This window comes from Podarcis filfolensis (genome assembly GCF_964270895.1).
Source record: "Podarcis filfolensis genome assembly, chromosome: 12".
In the NCBI taxonomy this organism is placed as follows: domain Eukaryota; kingdom Metazoa; phylum Chordata; class Lepidosauria; order Squamata; family Lacertidae; genus Podarcis; species Podarcis filfolensis.
Window position 1 is genome coordinate 55,269,193 of NC_139614.1, and position 25,140 is coordinate 55,294,332.

Genomic DNA, 25,140 nt, shown 5'->3' on the forward strand with positions numbered 1-25,140 from the left:
TCACATACTTTGTAAAGGGTTCCCATTCATCCTTAAAGTCACAGTTATCTTTGTCCCGTAACTTATGTCACTTTTGCCAGTTCTCCATAGTCCATCAATTTTTCTTGCCATGATTCTTTAGTTTGGGTTTCTTCAGTCTTCCATCCTTGTGCTATTAGAACTCTCGTGGCCATTGTCGCATAAATGAAGATGTTTTTCAGCCTTTTTGGCAGATCTTTCCCTACAATCCCTAACAAAAATGCTTCAGGTTTTTAAACAAATGTTAAATGGACCATTTTCTTCAATTCGCTGTACATCATTTCCCAAATTTTTTTAATTAACTTTTACAATCCCACCACATATGATAAAATGTCCCCTCCTTTTCCTTACACTTCCAACATATATTTGAACTAGTTTTGTACATTTTCCCTAACTGCACTGGTGTCGTGTACCATCTGTACATCATCTTCACGTAATTCTCCTTCAATAGGGAACAATCTGTAAATTTTAAATCAGTTTTCCACCCATACTTGCAAACATCTGGAAAGTCAAAGGGTCCTCCATCCCTGCTCCTGACCTTCCCCGGGCCTCCAGATGTTTTGGAGCTGGTGAGGGTCAGAGTCCAGCAAACATCTGGAGGGTCAGAGGGTCCCCATTCCTGGACTGGAGTCCACTGTGAAGGCAGAGAGCCGAAGAGGGAAGCACCATTTTGGGACATGGCAACCAACAGCACCCATCACTGGTCTGCGAATTCGAAATCTCGTGAGGCTTCAGTGCTGGCAGGCAGCTCTGCCACCTGGAGGGCAAAACTGGGAATACTGAGGATATTTTCAGGCGTCCCAAACTTGGAAAGTTTACACCAGTCGCGGTCATGTCAACCTCAAAAGAAGCTGTGATTGTTCACAGCTGCCGAGGACCTGAGGCTTCTAGGAAAAATGTGGTACAAAAACAGTAGAAAGAAAAATACAAAAGCCACAGCGGGCCCTAATAACTATCCAGGACAGATAGAAACGCTTCTTCACATATAAGGAAACGATGGAATTTGCAGCCGCCACTTTACATAGATGTGAAATGGGTTTAAACAAACTTGTTGTTGTTGTTTAGTCGTTTAGTCGTGTCTGACTCTTTGTGACCCCCTGGACCAGAGCATGCCAAGCACTCCTGTCTACCACTGCCTCTCGCAGTTTGGTCAAACTCATGCTGGTAGCTTCGAGAACACTGTCCCACCATCTCATCCTCTGTCGTCCCCTTCGCCTTGTGCCCTCCCAGCATCAGGGTCTTTTCCAGGGAGTCTTCTCTTCTCATGAGGTGGCCAAAGTCTTGGAGCCTCAGCTTCAGGATCTGTCCTTCCAGTGAGCACTCAGGGCTGATTTCCTTCAGAATGGAGAGGTTTGATCTTCTTGCAGTCCATGGGACTCTCAAGAGTCTCCTCCAGCACCAAAATTCAAAAGCATCCATTCTTCGGTGATCAGCCTTCTTTATGGTCCAGCTCTCACTTCCATACATCACTACTGGGAAAACCATAGCTTTAACTATTCGGACCTTTGTCAGCAAGGTGATGTCTCTGCTTTTTTAAGACAACAGGCATCTGGACACTACACTTCTGTTAACACAGCCCAGAATTGTATCTCCTACTTTTCCCTTATTGTGCATTTCCAGAATTAAAGGTGAATAAGGGCCATTAAGTCTGCTTATTGTCTTTCTTCATATTTACACACCACCAAGGACCTAGGTAAAAAAAAGGGGGGGCAGCCACACACTGCTAACCTTGTGTAGAAGATATATTTATTCACAGAAAGTATCCCTTCCCAATTGCCATTAAATAAATACAACACTCCGCAGCACATAAATGTCTCCCCACCAGTTTTCCTTCACCCAAATATGATGTCATTTTAACAGCCCTTTAAAAATCTATACAGCGTCCTTTGCGTTCCCAGTCTCCATAGCGAGTCGGTTCAGGGCCTTTGGGTCCGCCTCTCTCTTTCGTAACAGGATTGATGCCATCTGGAAATTCTGAAGGAGAAAGCACAGCAAAATGCAAATAAATAGGGAAGCTTTTAATGTTTGATGCATTGCTGTATTTTAATATTTTGTTGGAAGCCGCCCAGAGTGGCTGGGGAAGCCTAGCCAGATGGGCAGGGTATAGATAATAAATTATTATTATATAATTATTATTAACCCTGCAATCTGCTCCGATTGTATATTTTATCTTTATGAACACTGTTTTTATTGTGTTATGTTACGTGTGCTGGTCTTTGACCGTAATAAATTATCTAACTCTAACTCATTGCACACAACGGGATGAAAAAGCTAAATGGAGAATCTCGCTTTTAAACAAGTTTATCTCAGCAGTGAAAACAATGCTCATAAGTTGGGTCGACCCCCCCTAAATTTGAACACTATCAATCTGAAACTCAACTATCACACAATGGATGCCAGTCAGGTCTCCAGTGAATTTAGTGTCTGCACTCACCTCTGAACCCTGATACAGACACAGGAAGCAAAGAATCCGATATTTAAATCTGTTTGCAAATCCTGGATGGTAAGGAAATACCAATAACTATTGAAAATGGTTTTCCCAGTAGTGATGTATGGAAGTGAGAGCTGGACCATAAAGAAGGCTGATCGCCGAAGAACGGATGCTTTTGAATTATGGTCCTGGAGGAGACTCTTGAGAGTCCCATGGACTGCAAGAAGATCAAACCTCTCCATTCTGAAGGAAATCAGCCCTGAGTGCTCACTGGAAGGACAGATCCTGAAGCTGAGGCTCCAATACTTTGGCCAACTCATGAGAAGAGAAGACTCCCTGGAAAAGACCCTGATGTTGGGAAAGATGGAGGGTGCAAGGAGAAGGGGACGACAGAGGATGAGATGGTGGGACAGTGTTCTCAAAGCTAGCAGCATGAGTTTGATCCAACTGCGGGAGGCAGTGGAAGACAGGAGTGCCTGGCGTGCTCTGGTCCAGGGGGTCACGAAGAGTCGGACATGACTAAACGACTAAACAACAACAGCATTGAAAATGGCTGGAAGAAGGGCCAAATAAATTCTGCTAAAGATCTTCATGCCCTCGGCAGCTGCCATTACTACCCAGTTTGAGAGGCATGGCATGTCAGAACTGGGTCTACCATTTCCCTAATGTCTGCATTTATATTTTACACCCACACATAAAGTACCTACTTTCCAGTGGCTCTTTCTCTGCATTGGACTCTTCTGCCTCATCGAAACGACCCACGGGCAGCTTTGCTTTCTTGAGCGGTTGCTTGGGAGGGATTTCAGGATTCCCTTCTGTGCTGAAGTGGGCACCTCTCAAAGCCCTGTGCAGCAACACAGACCCTGTGATATACAGATAGGAAGTGATGGTTCAGAAGGGCGTTCTTAGAATACCTGCACTTTCCATTTGCTTAAATCAGCTTAAATCCATTTGCTTAAAGCAACCGCCCAACAGTTTGACTTCATTGACTTCAACAGTTTGACTTCAAACTCATCCATTGTCTCCCGAGACAGACAGAAGCCAACCAACCGAGCGATGTATTAAGAAACTCCTATACAAACCTGGAAAGGACAGGGAGAGAGCACTGAAGCCTAAAATGACATTAAGCAACAACAACAACAACAATAATAATAATAATTTCTTTATACCCCGCCCATCTGGCTGGGTTTCCCCAGCCACTCTGGGCGGCTTCCAACAAAATATTAAAATACAGTGGTCTGTTAAACATTAAAAGCGTCCCTAAACAGCCAATCTGCCTTCAGATGTCTTCTAAAAGTCTGGTAGTTGTTGTTCTCTTTGACATCTGGTGGGAGGGCGTTCCACAGGGCGGGTGCCACTACCGAGAAGGCCCTCTGCCTGGTTCCCTGTAACTTGGCTTCTCACAGCGAAGGCCCTCAGCCCTGGATCTCAGTGTCCGGGCAGAACGATGGGGGTGGAGACGCTCCTTCAGATATACTGGACCGAGGCCGTTTAGGGCTTTCAAGGTCAGCACCAATACTTTGAATCGTGCTCGGAAACGTACTGGGAGCCAGTGTAGGTCTTTCAAGACCGGTGTTATGTGGTCTTGGCGGCCACTCCCAGTCACCAGTCTAGCTGCCGCATTCTGGATTAGTTGCAGTTTCTGGGTCACCTTCAAAGGTAGCCCCATGTAAAGCACATTGCAGTAGTCCAAGCGGGAGATACCGGTACCATATTTTTTGCTCTATAAGACTCACTTTTTCCCTCCTAAAAAGTAAGGGGAAATGTGTGTGGGTCTTATGGAGCGAATGCAGGCTGCGCAGCTATCCCAGAAGCCAGAACAGCAAGAGGGATTGCTGCTTTCACTGCACAGCGATCCCTCTTGCTGTTCTGGCTTCTGAGATTCAGAATATTTTTTTCTTGTTTTCCTCCTCCAAAAACTAGGTGCGTCTTGTGGTCTGGTGTGTCTTATAGAGCGAAAAATATGGTAACCAGAATATGCACCACTCTGGCAAGGCAGTCTGTGGGCAGGGAGGGTCTCATCCCGCGTACCAGATGGAGCTGGTAAACAGCTGCCGTCGACACAGAATTGACCTGCGCTTCCGTGGACAGCTGTAGGGATATCGCGGAGCGGGGAGTGGGGTCCGGAGGAAGCACACTTCCCCGCCAGCAGGCAGCCACAGTCTGCCTGCACGCGTGACCTTGGGGTGCAGGGAAACCCGCCCCCCCAGACAAGCCACAGCTGTCTGGTACATCGTTCCACCTATGTCTAACCTTTTGCGGTCTCAGAACTCAGCGGTGTCCTGTCTGTAAGTTTTTCCCTGACACCTTTTGTTTCCTACGTCATACACTGTGCAAGGGGAAAAAGACGCTGTGGAACAGGTGCCAAAATAGCTTTGTACCACCCCACGATCCGGGACGGAAGATGTGTAAAGGTCACAGCCCAAAATGTATTTGCCTGGCTTGCATATTTGTCTCAATAAAAGGAGGCTCCACAGGAATGGTGGTAGCTCGCTTCAGACCACCTGTGCGCAGCTCACATGATGATCAACACCTGTCTTGGGCCTTCACTTCAGACAGCTGTGAGTCCAAAATGACAAGATGTTTGAGAGTTGAGGCCCATGAGCCCTTTTATCATGAATGAATGAATGTGGAAATAAATAATAATAATAATAATAATAATAATAATAATAATATGGAATAAAGCAGCTGCTGCCTGATACCACATGCACAGTAGCCAACCTGAGTAGACCAACAGCACTCCAGTCCTAAGAGTGCACAGAAAGCGTGGGAAAACACCACTGGATTTCTCATTTTATGACCCAGCTGGGTTCACCAAGAAGAGAGTATAAAGTAGAGCATATCTACAGTCGGTGACCATAGATATGCAATCACAGGAAGTTACAAAAAGAGCCATTCGCACAGCCAAACTTATGCAATGCAGAACAAAAATAGCCAAGTACTTTCTTGAGAACAGAGGCGTTACCGCTATAAAGACAGCTTGCTAAAGAGGGGCAGCTATTCTGAATTTCCTCAGAATTCCTGTGAATTTGGATGCTGTTGGTCAAAATGCTGCTGCAGGTCTGGATTTGAAATTTACATGACTCTGAAATTGTCACATATCTCCTGAGCTGAGCTGTCACTATTTGGATCCTGTCCGCTGCCTTGTGCTTTTAACAAAGTGCACCCATGTCACATTTTTAAAAAATGGGTGCAGATTTCTCCTTCGCTTCACAAGCACCTGGGGAAAACATTGTTTCCCAACGGTTCCCACACAGAATGCAAGGGGTGCTGTTGTTGACCGAGCAGGATCTCGGGGGCATTTGTGTTTTATCGTCCTATTCAAGGGGATGTCCTAGCAAAGCAGCAACCGAACAGCTATAATAAACGAGGCAACTTATAACAAGAGGTGGGTGGGAAACACCACTGTTTTAAGCTTGGGGGCATGCTGAAACAGCCCAAACCCGAAATAAATTATCATTATTATTAGTAGTAGTAGTAATAATAATAATAATAATAATTTATTTATACCCCGCCCATCTGGCTGGGTTTCCCCAACCACTCTGGGCGGCTTCCAACAAAACACTGAAATACAATAACCTATTAAACATTGAAAGCTTCCCTAAACAGGGCTGCCTTCAGATGTCTTCTAAAAGTTTGGTAGTTGTTCTTTGACATCTGGTGGGAGGACGTTCTACAGGGCGGGTGCCACCACTGAGAAGGCCCTCTGCCTGGTTCCCTGTAACTTGGCTTCTCGCAGGGAGGGAACCGCCAGACAGCCCTTGGCACTGAACCTCAGCGTCCTGGCAGAATGATGGGGGTGGAGACGCTCCTTCAGGTCTACTGGACCGAGGCCGTTTAGGGCTTTCAAGATCAGCACCAACAATTTGAATTGTGCTTGGAAACGTACTGGGAGCCAATAGCACCTTAAAAACCAACTAAGTTAGTTCTTGGTATGAGCTTTCGTGTGCATGCACACTTCTTCAGATACACTGAAACAGAAGTTGCCAGATCCTTCTATATAGTGAGAAGGTGGGGAGGGGTATTACTCAGAAGGGTGGTGGGAATGGGTGATTGGCAGATAGCTGTGATGAGCCTGTTGACGACTCTTAACGACTGCAATAGGTCTTACAGGAAAAAGCAAGGGGTGAGAAGGTGAAAAATGGCTTTGTCATGTATAATGAGATAAGAATCCAATGTCTTTGTTCAGACCAGGTCTCTCCATGGTTTTAAGTTTGGTAATGAGTTGCAATTCAGCAGCTTCTCTTTCCAGTCTATTTCTGAAATTCCTTTGTAGTAATATAGCTACTTTGAGATCTTGTATAGAATGTCCTGGGAGAAACCAGTAGGAGAACACTTCAATCTCCCAATCTGCCAATCACCCATTCCCACCACCCTTCTGAGTAATACCCCTCCCCACCTTCTCACTATATAGAAGGATCTGGCAACTTCTGTTTCAGTGTATCTGAAGAAGTGTGCATGCACACGAAAGCTCATACCAAGAACTAACTTAGTTGGTCTTTAAGGTGCTACTGGAAGGAAATTTTTTTTTTTTGTTTTGACTATGGCAGACCAACACGGCTACCTATCTGTAACTGGGAGCCAATGTAGGTCTTTCAAGACCGGTGTTATGTGGTCTTGGCGGCCGCTCCCAGTCAGCAGTCTAGCTGCCGCATTCTGGATTAGTTGTAGTTTCTGGATCACCTTCAAAGGTAGCCCCACATAGAGCGCATTGCAGTAATTCAAGCGGGAGATAACCAGAGCATGCACCACTCTGGCAAGGCAGTCCGCAGGCAGGGAGGGTCTCATCCTGCGTACCAGATGGAGCTGGTAAACAGCTGCCCTGGACACGGACCTGACCTGCGTCTCCACGGACAGCTGTGAGTCCCGAATGGCTCCCAGGCTGCGCACCTGGTCCTTCAGGGGCACGGTTACCCCATTCAGGACCAGGGAGTCCCCCACACCTGTCCACCTCCTGTGCCCCCCAAAACAGTACTTCTGTCTTGTCAGGATTCAACCTCAATCTGTTAGCCGCCATCCATCCTCCATCAGCACATCCAATAGAATATCAGTACAGAAAACAGACAAAGACAGGCCGGTACAATGACAGCTTGGCAGAAATATGTAGGCCTATCCCCATTTTTGCAGCCCAGTTCAAACCAGTTCCCACCCCCCAAAAAGCACCCCACTTCAAAACTGGGAGGGATGAGCAGAGGCTAGCAGTGGTTCTCAAGCTGCGGGTCCCCAGATGTTGTTGGACTACAACTCCCATCATCCCTGAGCTCTAGCCTTGCTAGCAAGGTTGATGGGAGTTGTAGTTCAACAACATCTGGGGACCCACAGCTTGAGAAAGGCTGGAGCTGCCGTTGCACTACAACTCCCATCACCCCCCGGGAACCAGCCGCGGGGGCTGACGGGAGCCGGCGCCTCGCGAAAGCCTTCGGTGGGCGCCGTCTTGTCCACCTCCTCCCCGCCCCCCCGGACTCCAATTCCCAGCATCCCTCGCCATAGGCTCCTCCCGCGGGGCCTGATGGGAGTTGGAGTCCTCCACCCCTCGGCGGCTCACGCATTGTCCCCGAGGCGAGGCCTAGCTGGGCCGAGGCGCCGGGCTTGCGTGGCTGGGTCCGGCTTACTGGAGTCAAGGGAGGAGCGGCCCAGCTGGAGCGGCAGCCTCAGGGCCATTTCGGCGGCACGAGCAGCGGCAGCAGCAGTCCCAGCCGGGGAGCGAGCGAGCGAGCGGGGAAGCGGGGGCGGGACTCGGGAGGGAAGCACCGCTTCCGCCCCGCCCCTTTTCGACGTCATAGTCGGGGGCGCGCCCGGTCCCCGTCCCGCGCCTGCCTTTCCCCTTACAGAATTTATTTCCTCGTATTGACAGACCAGGGAGCTGAAATGCACCTAAATGAAACTAAATGCAACCAAATGCATTTATTTTAATGGCGATTAATTAATTAATTAACCAAAATAAAATTAATTATGCTGTAATGCAATTAAAATAAATACATAAAATACACCGTTATTGATTTGCTTGTTTCTTGCATTGACAGACCAGGGAGCTGAAATGCACCTAAATGCAACTAAATGCAACCAAATGCATTTATTTTAATGGCAGTTATTTATTTAATTAATTAATTAATAAACCAAAATAAAATTAATTATACTGTAATGCAATTAAAATAAATACATAAAACACACCGTTATTGATTTGCTTGTTTCTTGCATTGATAGACCAGGGAGCTGAAATGCAACTAAATGCATTTGTTTTAACGGCATTTCAATGGCATTTAAATGCAATTAAAATACATACGTAAAATACAGCGTTATTTATTTATTTTTAAATGTGTTTTTATTAAAGGTTTTCTTGATTCACAAAGGCATGTGCAATGTGTCTCGCGTTTTACTTTTTTGCTTGTTTCTTGCGTTGACATAGCAGGGAGCTGAAATGCAACAAAATGCGTTTATTTTAATTGCTTTTAATGCAAGCAAAATAAATACATAAAATACACCGTTATTTATTTGCTTGTTTCTTGCATTGACATACCAGGGAGCAGAGCTGCAACTAAATGCGTTTATTTTAACTGCATTGCAGCAGCCCCAGCTTGGATGCGACCGAGCGGGGAAGGGTGGGCGGGACTCGGGAGAGAAGCTCCGCCTCCGCACGCCCCTTCTGACGTCATAGTTGGGGGCGTCGTATTTATTTCCTTGTATTGACATACCAGGGAGCTGAAATGCAGCTAAACGCATTTATTTTAACTGCAATGATTAAATTAATTAATTAATAAACTAAAATAAAATTAATTATACAGTAATGCAGTTAAAATAAATATAAAATACACTGTTATTTATTTGCTTGTTTCTTGCATTGACATACCAGGGAGCTGAAATGCATTTATTTTAACGGCATTTAAATTGCATTTAAATGCTATTAAAATAAATACATAAAACACACCGTTATTTATTTGCTTGTTTCTTGCGTTGACATACCAGGGAGCTGAAATGCAACTAAATGCATTTATTTTAGCTGCATTTCAATGGCATTTAAATGCAATTTAAATAAATATGTAAAATGCATTGGTATTTATTTGCTTGTTTCTTGCGTTGACATACGAGGGAGCTTAAATGCGACTAATTGCATTTATTTTAACGGCATTTAAATTGCATTTAAATCCAATTAAAATAAATAAATAAATACATAAAATACGCCTTGTGCCTTTCTGGTGTTTTGAAGTTCAGCTCCCATCACCACCACCCCCAGCCAGAATGACCTGTATTATGCAGGACTGGTGACAACCCTGTCTAGAGGGCACCAGGTTGGAAAACATTGCCTTAAAGTGTGAGACAAATCTGAGCTTTATGTTTCCACAAAGTGGGATATCTATCTATCTATCAAATCTATGGGTAGGCAAACTAAGGCCTGGGGGCCAGATCTGGCTGGATCCCTTTCTAAATCCTGCCTGCCGACAGTCCGGGAATCAGCTTATTTTTACATGAGTGTAAGTAGAATGTGTCCTTTTATTTAAAATGCATCTCTGGGTTATTTGTGGAGCCTGCCTGGTGTTTTTACTTGAGTAGAATGTGTCCTTTTATTTATTGTGGACCTTAAAGTCCACAAATGACAACATTTTGGAGGTCCCAGGTCGCAAGGTGGTTAGATTGATCTCAACTAGGGCCAGGGCCTTTTCAGTACTGGCCCCGACTTGGTGCAACGCTCTATCACAAGAGACTAGGGCCCTGCGGGACTTGACATCTTTCCGCAGGGCCTGCAAGACAGAGCTATTCCGCCTGGCCTTTGGTTTGGACTCACTCTGACCCTTATGTTTCCCTTCCCTTATGATCTTCATTTATCGGCTATTTTAAAATGAGACTGCATTTTAACCTGTCTTTTTTTAAAAAAAATTCCCTATTATGTTTTTACTGTAATTTTACTGGTGTTAGCTGCTCAGAGCCCGGCTCTGGCCAGGGAGGGCGGGGTATAAATAAAATTTATTATTATAAAAATGCATCTCTGGATTATTTGTGGGGCATAGGAGTTCGTTCAATTTCCCCCCAAAATAATAATAATCCGGCCCCTCACAAGGTCTGAGGGACAGTGGTTCGGCCCCCTGCTGAACAAGTTTGCTGACCCCTGATCTGATTTATCTTTCTATCTGATGGTGAGGCATCTGATCAAGATCTGTATTTTAAAATGAGCTTAAAAATATATTTGCAAATGTTTGTATCTCTCATGCCAGGCATAAAGCAGGTGGCTGAATACTCTGGCAGCTGTTTATCTTCCTGTTCAAGGGCCCCATTGATCTATAGCAGTATTTCAGGGTTGTAAAAGGAAATTACAGGCTGGGAGCAAAAGGTCACACTGACCATACAAATTACAGAATACAATCAAGCTGCAAAAACACACACACACACACACACACACACACACAATTAAGAGTTGGTAAATAGTAAGAATTATTGTGCCTCCCATTAAACTTGAGCCACATTTTCATAAGGTTAAAAGAGCAAGAGCTAATAGAATCAGCAGCTGGCTAGGGAAAGAGGCTTCTCTCTGAAGCTGCTTTGAAGCTTCAGAGAACTTAGAGAACTTAGCTTTTACTAAGTTCCTTTTTACGGCCTTTGCTTCTAAAAATCTATATATGTTATGTACGAAATATATTGGCTTAAATGTAATTATGCAAAGGATTTAGAAAGTAAGAAATGTTAGATTCTTATGTTAGATTCTTATTTCATAGATGGTGTGTGAGAAGGTGAACCCAAGATCTCTTTAAGATAAAAATTAAAAAACCATGCACCATCTGTTTTAGCCATCTGTTTTGCAGTGAATAGGGCAATAGGGCAAAAGGTGAGCTGGTAATTAAGGTGCCTTGTAGAGGCAAATGTAAGATATATGGCTACTTGTTTGCCATTTATAGATAGAAGGAAATATAGCTCTTTGTCTCCCATAAAAGGCAATAGGAAATGGGTGTATCTTTTATGATTGGTTCTAGCAAACAGCCAATAGGAATTTCAACCAGGCTGATGGGACAGAGGCAGCCAAAGGAGGAGCAAGGGGGCTGGGCTGAGGGAATATAAGTGCTGACCATCAGGGCTGGAGTGGGCAGAGCTTTGGTAACCATGTTGTTGTTGTTGTTGTTTAGTCGTTTAGTCGTGTCCGACTCTTCGTGACCCCATGGACCAGAGCACGCCAGGCACCTCTGTCCTCCACTACCTCCCGCAGTTTAGTCAAACTCATGCTGGTAACCTCGAAAACACTATCCAACCATCTCATCCTCTGTCGCCCCCTTCTCCTTGTGCCCTCCATCTTTCCCAGCATCAGTGTCTTCTCCAGGGAGTCTTCTCTTCTCATGAGGTGGCCAAAGTACTGGAGCCTCAGCTTCACAATCTGTCCTTCCAGTGAGCACTCAGGGCTGATTTCATTAAGAATGGATGCATTTGATCTTCTTGCAGTCCATGGGACTCTCAAGAGTCTTCTCCAGCACCATAATTCAAAAGCATCAATTCTTCGGCGATCAGCCTTCTTTATGGTCCAGCTCTCACTTCCATACATCACTACTGGGAAAACCATGGCTTTAACTATACGGACCTTTGTTGGCAAGGTGACGTCTCTACTTCTCAAGATGCTGTCTAGGCCTGTCATTGCCCTTCTCCCAAGAAGCAGGCGTCTTTTAATTTCGTGGCTGCTGTCACCATCTACCATATACCATATACCATATACCACTGTGTCTCTCATTTATTTGTCTGACAAATAAATTATTATTTTAATTTCTCTATTGCTGCGTTGAATATTTCATTCCAGCTAAGCGTTAACCACAAGCAGGGTGCTACAGTGGTGTGTAATTCTGGGGGTCGAGGCCGTGCAAAAGTCCTGCAAATCCATCACGAATCCTCCTTTCCTCCAAGTCTCCGGCACCTGCCAGATGCACAACGCCCGCCAAGCCTGCAGGGGGCGTGTGCAGCGCCCCACCTCCTTCCTTTGCCTCCCTCCAGCCACACGCAGCAAACCAGCCCGCCAGCTATCTCCGGACTCCAACTCCCAGCAGCCCCAGCCGCCGCCGCCGACAGTCCGCCGCGGCGGGAGTTGTAGTCCGGCGACCCCTAGCGGCGGCCCGCCGCCTGCCTCCTCTCCGCGCCTTTCTTTGTAGCTGTCTACCCAGCTGCCTGCATTCCCTTCGACGCGAACGGGGGGGACAGGGATCGACTTATTCGAGCCGGGCGCCCGCCTCAGCGTTTTTCTAACGGCTGGTTTACTTCGGAGCGCGTCGCTCGGGGCGGCAAAGCGCTTCCTTTCCCGGCAGGCGGTTTCCGGGGCAGCCCGAGAGGGGTCCTCGGCGGGGTCCTCGAGTGACATTGGGCGCTCGTCAGGCGGCCGCTGAGGCAGAAGGAAAAAAGGGACGGTCGGGGTTGTCGTCGTCGCCGCTGCAGCTCCTCCTTCGACGCCGTCCGGGCCGCCGCCGCCGCCATGTTCCGCCTCATGCTCACCCACGCGAAGAAGCACCCGAGCGTGAGTCCCGGAGGGAGCGTTATAGGCGGGCGGGGAGGGGGGAGGGGTTTGTTTCCTGAGGCGAAGGGAGCGCTATAGGGGGGGAGGGGGGAGCCCAGTCGTATTCTGCTTCTCCCCCAACCCCAGCCGCCTCCTTTCCCCTTTTTATTGCATCCTCCTCTTTTATTTCGAATTTTGTTCCTCGCGCGAGGAAGATTGCGAGACACAGACGGCAAGAAATCCTCATTCCCCCCCCCCCCGCCTTTTTTTAACGGTATGCAAAGGAAAACAAAAAGAAAGAAACCTCATAGATTGCAGGAAATCCTCTTTTTTTAGGTATGCGAAGGAAAACAAAAACAAAGAAACTCCACAGATTGCAAGAAATCCTCCTTTTTTTAGGTATGCAAAGGAAAACCAAAACAAAGAAACTCCACAGATTGCAAGAAAAATCTCCTTTTTAGGTATGCGAAGGAAAACAAAGAAACCCCACAGATTGCAAGAAATTCTATTTTTTTCTTCTTTTTTTAGGTATGCAAAGGAAAACAAAAACAAAGAAACCCCACAAATTGCAAGAAATTCTCTTTTTTTCTTTTTTTAGGTATGCAAAGGAAAACAAAACAAAAAATAAACTCCCACATTGCAAGAAATTCCCCTTTGCCTTTTTAATTGCATACCTAAACAGATGGCATACCTTAAAAAAAAGATAGGATTTGTTGCAATCTGCTTTCTGTCCTCGCGCAATTAAAAAGGCAAAGGGGAATTTGTTGCAATGGTGGGGGGTCTTTTTTGTTTTTGTTTTCCTTTGCATACCTAAAAAGAAAAAAGATAGGATTTGTTGCAAAGGAACAAAAAAACAAACAAACCCCAGGTTGCAACGAATTCTCCTTTACTTTTAATTACTGGAGGAAAGGAAACCGATTGCAACAAATCCTCTCTTGTTTTATTTTTAGGTATGCAAAGGGAGTGGGGAGGGAAACCCAGATTGCAACAAATTCTCCTTTGCTTTTAATTATGCGAGGAAAGGAAACAGATTGCAACAAATCCTTTTTTTTTTTTAGGCATGCAAGGGAGGAGGGGAAACCCCAGATGGCAACAGAATTCTGTTTTATTGTTTAGTTATGCTAGAAAAACCAAAGCAGGTTGCAACAAATTTCGTTTTATGTTTAAGCAACAGCAACACTCCTAAACCGCCCTTCTTCTCTGTAGTGGGTGGAGAGGTAAACATAGCATACAATAAGAAATATAAAACTTGTCAATGAATAATAGGCACAGATAAATGAGTGAATAGGCTTGTATTGTTTTAGTCTAAAGGGTTAGGATGCAAAAAAATTTAGGGCAATGTCCCCTCCCCCCTCCAAAGGTACTTTAGAAAAGAATGGATTTCCCTTGGTAAGAGAAGGACAATTCAGCTTTCTGGGCTTTGCAGAGCCTGGGAGCTGCTTCCTCCCCTTCTCTTGGCCTCTGTGATGTTAATTCTTTTGAGCTCTTAAAATGCCTTTGCAGACCACTTTCTCAGGCAGGTTTGCCAGCAGCACTGTGTTTCTACCAACATCTCCTTAATTTTGCTAGCTCCCGCTGCCAAAAGAGACCCAACAAAGAGGTTTGTGTCAGCTGTCCTCAACTTGGTGCCTTCCACATGTTGTTGGTCCAACTACCATCATCTCTGACCGTTGGCTATGCTGATGGCGATGGCTTTCAACAACATCTGCATTGATACCCTGTGAAAACGAACCTCTTTGCCTGGGATTTTTGGGTGGGCAGGCAGGTAATAGGAATTTTGTTTCTGCTGCAGATGAGAGCCCAGGTGGTTCATGGGGGTGTGCTATGCTTTTATCTGTTTTGTACAAGCAGTGTTGAATTGCTTTTATTCTCTTGCGTTTTGTTCTAATATAACCTCCCCAGGTTAACCTCTTTGGAAGAAAGGCAGGTTAGAAATTCTCTCGTAAATAAAATTTGCGACGTGAGACCTAAAAAACAGTTAACAACCTGGGAGCAGACGGAAGAGGCATGTTGCCTGCCCAGAGGGTTGCTTGTGTGTGGAGGTGTGATTCATAGTTGACCTCTCTCACCCACACTTTGTCATGGGAGGTCATCCTGATGGGGCCATGGTATCTTGGCACCACGGTTCAAGAAGGACACTGACAAACTGGAACGTGTCCAGAGGAGGGCAACCAAAATGGTCAAAGGCCTGGAAACGATGCCTTATGAGGAACGGCTAAGGGAGCTGGGCATGTTTAGCCTGGAGAAGAGGAGGTTAAGGGGTGATATGATAGCCATGTTCAAATATATAAAAGGATGTCACATAGAGGAGGGAGAAAGGTTGTTTTCTGCTGCTCCAGAGAAGCGGACACGGAGCAATGGATCCAAACTACAAGAAAGAAGATTCCACCTAAACATTAGGAAGAACTTCCTGACAGTAAGAGCTGTTTGACAGTGGAATTTGCTGCCAAGGAGTGTGGTGGAGTCTCCTTCTTTGGAGGTCTTTAAGCAGAGGCTTGACAACCATATGTCAGGAGTGCTCTGATGGTGTTTCCTGCTTGGCAGGGGGTTGAACTCGATGGCCCTTGTGGTCTCTTCCAACTCTATGATTCTATGATTCTTGGACAGAAAACATGGACGCAGGTGGTTTTGAATTTGTGCCCCTACCAGTGACAACTTTCCCTTTGCACATATCTCCCCCCTGTTCTTTCCCTTCCATATCCTCATCCCTTTAAGGACATCAGGTTACCTGCTTTGGGGTCTGACACATTCCCCTTCTGTTCAAACATGCGATGGCGACTTATCCTGGTATTCAACTTCCGCTTTTGATCTCAAAACATTCTGTTTATCGCAGTTGATTCCTCTGTTCATCTTTATTGGAATTGGAGGGACCGGCGCGGGCCTCTACGTCATGCGCCTTGCTCTTCGCAATCCTGATGTCTGGTAAGTCAGCCTTTCTTACTTCAGCGATCCCTCGTAGCCGAGTAAGATTGTCTTCCCTAAACACGGTTTTAACAGTGAGTCCGTAAGTGACTGTGGAGGCCAATTCTGGATCCACATGTCCTTCCACATAGGTGTCCGGGTGGGAGTTGATCATGGTGAGGGTTTGCCAAGCTTGCCTTCCTCTTAGCACATTTCTCCCTTGCGTCCTGAGTTCAAGTGTCTTCAAAGCCCATGACACCTTTAGTAAAGGCTGTTCTCCAATTGGAGCGCTCGCAGGCCAGTGTTTCCCAATTGTCGGTGTTTATACTACATTTTTAAAGATTTGCCTTGAGACAGTCTTTAAACCTCTTTTGTTGACCACCAGCATTACGCTTTCCATTTTTAAGTTCGGAATAGAGTACAGTCATACCTTGGGTTACAGACGCTTCGGGTTGCGTTTTTTCAGGTTACGTACCCACCGAAACCCAGAAGTACCAGAACAGGTTAGTTCTGGGTTTCGGGGACTGCGCAGAAGCACCGAATTGCAACCCACGTGTGTGCAGATGCGCTGCTGCGGGTTGCGAATCCTGCGGGTTGCGAACGTGCATCCCGCACAGATCACGTTCACAACCCAAGCGTCCACTGTACAGTAGTTGCTTTGGGGAGCCCTTGGCAGGGTGCTGACAATTGCCACCCCCACAAAACCACGTCACGTGCTCGCCCCAGGTGTCCTTCACGGATGAATACGAGACAGCGCTTTTGAAGGGGACCTAAGCTTGACTCCTATCTGTGGCAGCTGCACACTGCTTTACTTTACTCAAAATTACCTAAGTGGATGTGAGCTTGCTTCTTTCAGAAGCGACACTGCCACCGAAAAGCATCTTGGAACCCAGCGGCAGGGATTGGTGGCATGGCAGGGTCAGGCTGATGAGTATCCTTCCAAGCTTCTAGGTTGCAGACCTTTTGCCACTTCTTTTAAGTGTTGCCATCTTAAAGCACCACCTGAATAAAATATGGCATGCTCTGCTGCAGAGGTAGTATAATAATCAAATTTATATGGCTCCCATCTGACTGGGTTGCCCCAGCTATTCTGGGCAGCTTCCAACCAATTATAAAACCACAGCAAAACATTAGCATCAGCTTCTTAGCTTTAGAGCAAGAAAATCAATAATAATAATAATAATAATAATAATAATAATAATTTATTATTTGTACCCCGCCCATCTGGCTGGGTTTCCCCAGCCACTCTGGGCAGCTTCCATAGAAACCAAAAATACACTAAAATATCACACATTAAAAACTTCCCTGAACAGGGCTGCCTTAAGATGTCTTCTGAATGTCAGGTAGTTGTTGTTCTCTTTGACATCTGCTGGGAGGGCGTTCCACAGGGCGGGCGCCACCACCGAGAAGGCCCTCTGCCTGGTTCCCTGTAACCTCGCTTCTCGCAGGGAGGGAACCGCCAGAAGGCCCTCGGCGCTGGACCTCAGCATCCGGGCAGAACGATGGGGGTGGAGACGCTACTTCAGGTATCCTGGGCCGAGGCCATAATAGCATTGCCATTCCTCAGCTGAGTTGTATCCAAGGCATTGCAATGAGCAGTACAGCATAGCTAAAAGGGTATATTGGAAGAGAGTACAGTGGATGCTTGAGTTGCGAACATGATCTGTGCGGGAGACACATTCGCAACCCACAGCGTTCACAACCTGCAGCGTTGTGTGTGCGCACACGCAGGTTGCGATTTGGTGTTTCTGCGCATGTTATGGTACTTCCGGGTTCGGCACAGTGCGCAACCCGAAAACACACACCCTGAAGTGTCTGTAACCCGAGGTATGACTGTAAAGCCAATTAACTGTGTGTGCAGAAAGCACAAAGACTAGCAGAAGCCTGCCATGGAGAAAGTGTAGGTAAAAGGTAAAGGACCCCTGGATGGTTAAGCCCAGTCAAAGGCGACTATGGTGTGGTAGCGCTCATCTCGCTTTCACGCGAGGGAGCCAGCGTTTGTCCACAGACAGTTTTCTGGGTCATGTGGCTGCATGACGAAACCGCTTTTGGCGCAACGGGACATCGTGACGGAAACCAGAGCGCACAGAAACGCTGTTTACCTTCCTGCCACAGTGGGACCTACTTATCTACTTGCACTGGCATGCTTTCGAACTGCTAGGTTAGCAGGAGCTGGGACAGAGCAATGGCAGCTCACCACCATCACGTGGATGCGAACCGCCGACCTTCCGATCGGCAAGCCCAAGAGGCTCAGTGGTTTAGACCACAGCACCACCCGCATCCCAGAAGTGTAGGATTGGGTTGCCAAACACACCAAAATGTAACCGGCTATGCATCCACATAAACAATTCTCTTCTGTATTTTATCACAGTATCAAATACTCCTCTTGCACATAATCAACACATAAAGTAAAACAATGTAAACAGAAGTCCCAATAGATCAGTTCATTCATAGAGTCCAAATATCTGCTAGTTTCTGTTCCACGTATGTCTTTGTATGTTCATAAAATCCAAATGGGAACTTAACTACAGTGCCACAGAATCTTGACAAGGATTTCCAGAATGATGCCCTGTTTCGCCCTCCTGGACTTCATCAGTTGTACATGTTCATATGTGGTATATCAAGATACAGTGGACGCTCGGGTTGCGAACATAATCCGTACGGGAGGCACGTTCGCAACCTGCAGCGCCACGTCTGCACATGCGCGGGTTGCGATTCGGGGCTTATGCGCAAAGAGCGATTTAGCGTTTCTGTGCATGTGCGAGTGCCGAAACCCGGAAGTAACCCATTCCTGTATTTCCGGGTTTTGGCGCATCCGTATCCCAAAAACGCACAACCTGAAGCGTCTGTAACCCGAGGCATGACTGTAATGGAACTTTTGACATGGTGGCTTCGTGGTGCTTTAACTGGCTTTAAAGGAGGGATGCGGGTGGTGCTGTGGGTTAAACCACAGAGCCTAGGACTTTCCAATCAGAAGGTCGGCGGTTCAAATCCCAGCGACAGGGTGAGCTCCCGTTGCTCGGTCCCTGCTCCTGCCAACCTAGCAGTTCGAAAGCACCTCAAAGTGCAAGTAGATAAATAGGTACCGCTCCGGTGGGAAGGTAAACGGCGTTTCCATGCGCTGCTCTGGTTCGCCAGAAGCGGCTTAGTCCTGCTGGCCACATGACCCGGAAGCTGTACGCCAGCTCCCTCGGCCAATAAAGCGAAATGAGTGCCGCAACCCCAGAGTCGGCCACGACTGGACCTAATGGTCAGGGGTCCCTTTACCTTTACCTTAAAGGAGTTTTACTAATACTTGTGATACGGTGGGCTTGTTTTTTACATCCCACATTATAAAAGAAGTGTGCGCTTCTGGTGGCATTGAGGAGGCCATGATCATTAAATTGATGAGAACCTCGTGCCAACAGTTGGGTAGAGCGGTTATGCTTTATGCTGTAGGTTTTTCTCCTTCTTACAAAGATGTACTGACTGCTGTCTGCCTCTTGTCACGTTTCTCTGCCTAGTTGGGACAGAAAGAACAACCCAGAGCCTTGGAACAAGCTGGGACCCAATGACCAGTACAAGGTATGGTACAAAATACTTAACTAGGGTTATAGTGCTGGTTATCCTATAGGCCAGGAATGGGGAGTCTGGTGTCCAGCAGAGGTTGATGGACTCCAATTCCCATCCACTGATTAGGAATGATGGGAGTAGAAATCCAACTCAGATATTTAAGCTAATCACCAAATAGCGCCTTAAACCTCGGTTATGGTTGCCACAGCAAAAGGTTGAGGCACCATTTTTTCTTGGTGACATTTAATATACACCAGTGAACCTCCTTGAGATCTATGGATGATGATGATGATGATCATGTATTATTTCTACGCCGCCCTTCCCGGTTCAGAAACCGGGCTCAGGGCGGCTAACAACAAATTTAAAACACTTAATTATAAAAGCAGCATAAAATACAGTGTAAAAACATGAATAACAGTAAAATTCAAAAATCAATTTAGGGGAAATAAGCATTAGATAATCCCCAGGGCTAGCTGACTGAATTGGTCCTATTTGGGCCAGCAAGGAGGCCAGGGGAGAATTAGCTGTGGGGTCTCAGAGCGGGTAATATTCATAAAAGGGGAAGGGAAGGGAAATAAAAGATCAGGCTGAATTCAGATTAAAGGCCAGGTGGAATAGCTCTGTCTTACAGGCCCGACGGAAGTTAAATCCTTAAGGGCCCTGGTCTCATGGGACAGAGCATTCCACCAGGTCGGAGCCATCACTGAAAAGGCCCTGGCCCTGGTGGAGGATATTCTGACTTCCTTAGGGCCTGGGACCTCTAAACTATGGTTATTCATGGACCTTAAGGTCCTCTGCGGGGCAGACCAGGAGAGGCGGTCCTGTAAATACGAGGGCCCTAAGCCATGGTACACATATTTGGTCCCAAACCACCTCAAGTCTGTTAATGCGGACCATCATTTAGATGGGCTGGGAAAATATGATCATTTCTTAGATGCCTAATATTTTATTCCTTCCTCCCAGCTTATTTCTGGGATGGGAAAACCTTCTAACTCAGGGACTTCCTTGGCGCCCGGGACCTCTAAACTATGGTTGTTCATGGATGAAAGGTGGTTAATAATGTGTGATCACAGCATTTCAGGGGGTTGGACTAGATGACCCTCGGGTCCCTTGTATGATTCTTCACTCTCCCCTCCAGTTCAATCTTCTCAACTCTGACTGAATCAGCATGATAGATCCCTGAGTTGCTGCCATTGACTCGTGATTCTTCCTGCAAAATTGCTTTTAAGCCCATTCAAGTTGAATGATTCGAGATCTTTTCCTCCTACTGAACCAATGGGGTATAATTTCAGTGTGTGCGAGACAGAAGAATTGTAATATTAACTGCCTGTTTGGGGCTCCTAGGCACTTACCCAGTTTCTTGCAGTTCAGCTCTGAAAATACTTCTGCCTGCCCTTGCACAACTGTGTGATATTTAAGGCATCCCAGCTCTTGTCTGCCAAAGAGAGCAGAAAGCTCTGTTTCTCCCATATTAGGCTTTGTATAAAAGCTGTTGTCCGGCTGTGTTGCTAAAAGAGGCCAGAGGCATGTGAAAATGAGAACACTTTGAGAACCGGTGCTTTAAATAACTTGAGATGTTTAGTGTTGCGTTCTAAACAAAACGTACAAACTCTTGCAATGTAAACGTTACTCAGAGATCCAGGAAAGGCAACCAGCAGCCTGGAAAATAAATCTGTGTTAATGTGTTCGTGCATCCTGAATAAGGATGCAACGTTTAGCTGATATTTAAGCAGGTGCTCCTGATTTAATTTAAAAACCAATTAACTATAAAGGCTTTATTACCTGCAGGTGTTAAGTTTCACCTTTGAGTGAGAAGGGAAAATGGCTTTGTTAAAGGCCTCTCTCCAACAACAGTGGCATGCATTATTTAAACACCAATCTGTTTCTTAAACTTTTATTTATATGCAGATGTGTACAGATTTGCATAAAGCTCGTAATATGCTGCAAATTTAGTTGGTTAAACTGGCTGCCAGCCCTATAACCTTAGCTTATCCTAATATAGTGATCCAAAAGTCTTGACATGTGTTCAGATTGTCTGCAATCTGGAGAACAGGGCAACTAAGATCGTGTACATTTCTGACCTCCTACTGTCAGAGGAGATTACTATTTATTCTGCAAAACTATGAAACTTTAGGCTTGCATTCTGGGCTACTTCACAACCCCCGGCAGATGATTTTCAGTGGGGAGCCAGGTGCAGAGAGTAAGGAAAGACAATGAAAACGAGGTGTCTAGTCTTGCATAATGTCACCATTTGGGTACAACTTGAGCTGTTAAAAGGTTTAAAGGCTTGTTCTGGGAGTTCAAAAACTTTTGATGCAATCCAGAGGAGAATTAAGCCTTTCTTGAGTCCACTGAAATAAAATAGCCTAAAACGGAGTGCTGCGTTCTAGGCTTTCACAAAATCATCTTTCACCATTTTGTGATCTACAGCTCTCAAACGACTGAGACCTAAAGAAAAACAGAAGCTTCGTTTGGGCTTCAGGGTTTATATACTCAGTGACCTGTCTTTCAAATACAGTGGTACCTCAGAATCTGCTCTGGAAGTCCGTTTGACTTCCAAAATGTTCAGAAACCAAGGCGCCGCTTCTGATTGGCTGCAGGAAGCTGCTGCAGCCAATTGGAAGCCACGGACGTTGCGTTGGACGTTCGGGTTCCAAAGAAGGTTCGCAAACCGGAACACTCACTTCCGGGTTTGTGGCATTCAGGAGCCAAAACGTTTGACTCGCAAGGCGTTTGGGATCCAAGGTAAGTGGAAATGAAACAGCTGGTTGCAATGGTGAAATTTTGGTGGCGCTGTCACTCTGTAACGGCAGTGCTGAAGTCGTAAGTCAGATCTCCTATTTATAGCCAAGGAGTGGACCCAAGGGGGGACTGTTCCCCCAAGGCCCTACCTTCCAAGTAACAGTGACCTAAGGTTTTCCAGTAAAACATGAAGTGCTGCACACACTACATCTTGCTCGTGCGCTTCGTTCATAACTTTTCTCTTAGTTAAATCAAGAACAATACTTTTATTACTTATACCCTGCCCATCTGGCTGGATTTCCCCAGCTGCTATGGGCGGCTTACAGCAAAATATAAAAAATAATGTCAGACATTAAAAACTTCCTGATACAGGGCTGCCTTCAGATGTCTTCTAAAAGTTGTGTTGATCTTTATCTCCTTGACATCTGATGGGAGGGCGTTCCACAGGGCGGGTGCCACCACCGAGAAGGCCCTCTGCCCGGTTCCCTGTAACTTCACTTCTCGCAGGGAGGGAACTGCCAGAAGGCCCTCAGCGCTGGACCTCTGTGTCAAGGCAGAACGATGGGGGTGGAGGTGCTCCTTCAGGTATACTGGGTCGTTTAGGGCTTGAAAGGTCAGCGCCAGCACTTTGAATTGTGCTCGGAAATGTACTGGGAGCCAATGTTTCAGGACCAGTGTTATATGGTCTCGGCGACCACTTCAGTTACCAGTCTAGCTGCCGCATTCTGGATTAATTGTAGTTTCCGAGTCACCTTCAAAGGTAGCCCCACGTAGAGCGCATGGCAGTAGTCCAAGGTAACCCTTTGTACGATAGGATTTTCATCCTAACAGCTGTGCTTCCCTCTTCCAGTTCTATGCGGTGAACGTGGACTACGACAAGCTGAAAAAGGATCGCCCAGATTTCTGAAGAGCAAACATTCTCCCTTCTACAAGCTGCACAAGATGAAGTGGTTTAGGTCTTCCAGAAGCCATCCGCACAACTCGTACGCTTAAATCATCCAGGAAATGTTAAAACTGATTGCACAACGCACTTAAATCATGTTTTGCGACAGAGCTTGTTGGGACCCTAATAAAACCTAAAGCTTGAAATCTTAACACTTTTTTTCTTTTTGCGGCGCAAGAGTTTCCTGACACAGGCAGCTGCGTGAATTTGATGGGAGGGCAGAGTTGAAATAATTTATCATAAATATTTGTGGCTTGTAGCCGTACGCCAGTGCCTAAAAATAAAAAGCTGTCAGCCTTGACTGATGTGAAATCCTCAGTTAAAAATAAGCACTCTCATGTTCTTTTTTCTAAAATGCATTTACTAAAGAGCAGGGAAGCTGTATTTCAAGTGTAGCTTATGTTGGAAAATAGCAGAATTCTGATACTTTTGCTGATCTTCAGCATAGACTTAAGAGAATTGATTGGGGTATAAATTGATTGGGGTATAACATCTTTTATGTTGCAGAAGGAAGGAGAAAGCTTAAGTAGCTGCCTTGTAGCATCACTGCACCCAATGTCTACTTGGAAGTAAGTCCTACTGAATTCAGTGGGGCTTCCTCCCATGTAGGTGAGATTGTAGCCTTTGCCATTTTTGAGAGAGCTGTGGTATCAAGTGATCAAAAATAAAAGTAAATGACTAAAACAAAATCCTTGTGTCTGAATAGCAAGTTCATGACGCTTAAGCTTTTGCCAGTCCAACAATGAAATGGTCCTCTTCTGGTCTCACTACAGTTGAAAGGCATAAAATAAAATAATAAAAATTAATAATAATAATAATAATAATTTAATTATTTATTTATAAGCCAGTGAGCGCTTGGTAGGCAGAGCTGAGGTGTGGGAATCTTAAGTCAGGGACACTGAGAACTTTAAATGTTTTTGTTCCTTCCTCAGAAAGGGAGAAATGGTTACAAAATAAAAATAAATAGGAAAAAAAGATACTCGCAGAAACTGCCAGTAAATAGTTCAGATAAGAGATGCAGAGGAAAAGTAAAATGGCATGGTGCTGGAATGGTTTCAGAATTTCTGATTTGGGAGTGCATTATCGGACTTTCTGAAACTTGCTGCACTTATTTAAGTGCTATGTTAAATGATTCTTCCTTGGTAACGTAAGAAAGCCTCCTGGGTGAAGCCATTGGCCCAGGTTCAGCATCCTGTTCTCACAGATGCCTGTGTACAAATCGCAAGCAGAATCTGAGCACAACAGCACTTGCAATTCTCAGGAACTGATACACAGAAATTGAGTTCAAATGGCATCCACCCGAGGGTGGTTTTATCCAGATGTGAACCTGGCTTCACCTAGGCGCCACCGCTAGCTGCCGATGGACAACATCCCTCCTTACAGCTGCCAAGAGACGGAGAATTGTTAGGAGACCGCACCCCCCGTTCTCTTTTGGGACAACAACTCACAATAATTAATCGAATGTTAAAAGCTTCCCTAAACAGGGCTGCCTTCAGATGTCTTCTAAAAGTCAGATAGTTGTTTGTTTCCTTGACATCTGGTGGGAGGGCGTTTCACAGGATGGGCACCACCACCGAGAAGGCCCCCTGCCTGGTTCCCTGTAGCTTCGCTTCTCGCAGGGAGGGAACCGCCAGAAGGCCCTCGGAGCTGGACCTCAGTGTCCGGGCAGAACGATGGGGGTGGAAACGCTCCTTCAGATCTTGTGCTTTAACATTCCTCCTAAATTTTTGACCCGTCAACCAGGATTTAAAAGGAGTGTCTTTTTTTACAAATGCTCTTTTGCCAAGGGGATTTGGGAAACATAATTTCTACTCAAACCACCTAGAAAATAATTTTAAAATATGGAAAGAAGAAAGTCCATGAATGCTGCTGCTCATTTCATTTTTAAATTTTTGTTAGGGGCATTTTTGCCTGTTGTTGCTTAGTTGAGAGAGGGGCAGCCTGTTTGGGGGCTGGAGTGCTCGAGCATTGGGGTGAGGGGGTTCAAATGCAGTCCTCCAGCTCTCTCTTTCTGGGTCTCATGACTCCCCCCCCCAAACATGACTCCTCTTCTTCACCCCTCACCAGCCCTACCTTTCTACCACCTCTAGTGTTTTAGCC

At 45.8% G+C, this 25,140-nt stretch overlaps 2 protein-coding genes across 2 annotated transcripts; one reads left to right on the plus strand and one right to left on the minus strand.

Annotated features, from left to right (window-relative positions):
- Nucleotides 1–1,747: 1,747 nt before the first annotated feature.
- SDHAF4 (succinate dehydrogenase complex assembly factor 4) lies at nt 1,748–8,265 on the minus strand. Its single transcript, XM_083580088.1, has 3 exons — nt 8,062–8,265; nt 3,157–3,312; nt 1,748–1,992 (listed from the first exon to the last, which is right to left on the minus strand). Exons 1-3 carry the CDS (start codon nt 8,228–8,230, stop codon nt 1,883–1,885), a joined length of 435 nt encoding a protein of 144 aa, XP_083436214.1. The 5' UTR covers nt 8,231–8,265; the 3' UTR covers nt 1,748–1,882.
- Nucleotides 8,266–12,745: 4,480 nt separating this feature from the next.
- NDUFA4 (NDUFA4 mitochondrial complex associated) lies at nt 12,746–23,192 on the plus strand. Its single transcript, XM_083580106.1, has 4 exons — nt 12,746–12,923; nt 15,736–15,824; nt 19,307–19,367; nt 22,948–23,192. The coding sequence occupies exons 1-4, from the start codon at nt 12,882–12,884 to the stop codon at nt 23,002–23,004; spliced, it is 249 nt and encodes an 82-aa protein (XP_083436232.1). The 5' UTR covers nt 12,746–12,881; the 3' UTR covers nt 23,005–23,192.
- Nucleotides 23,193–25,140: the final 1,948 nt, after the last annotated feature.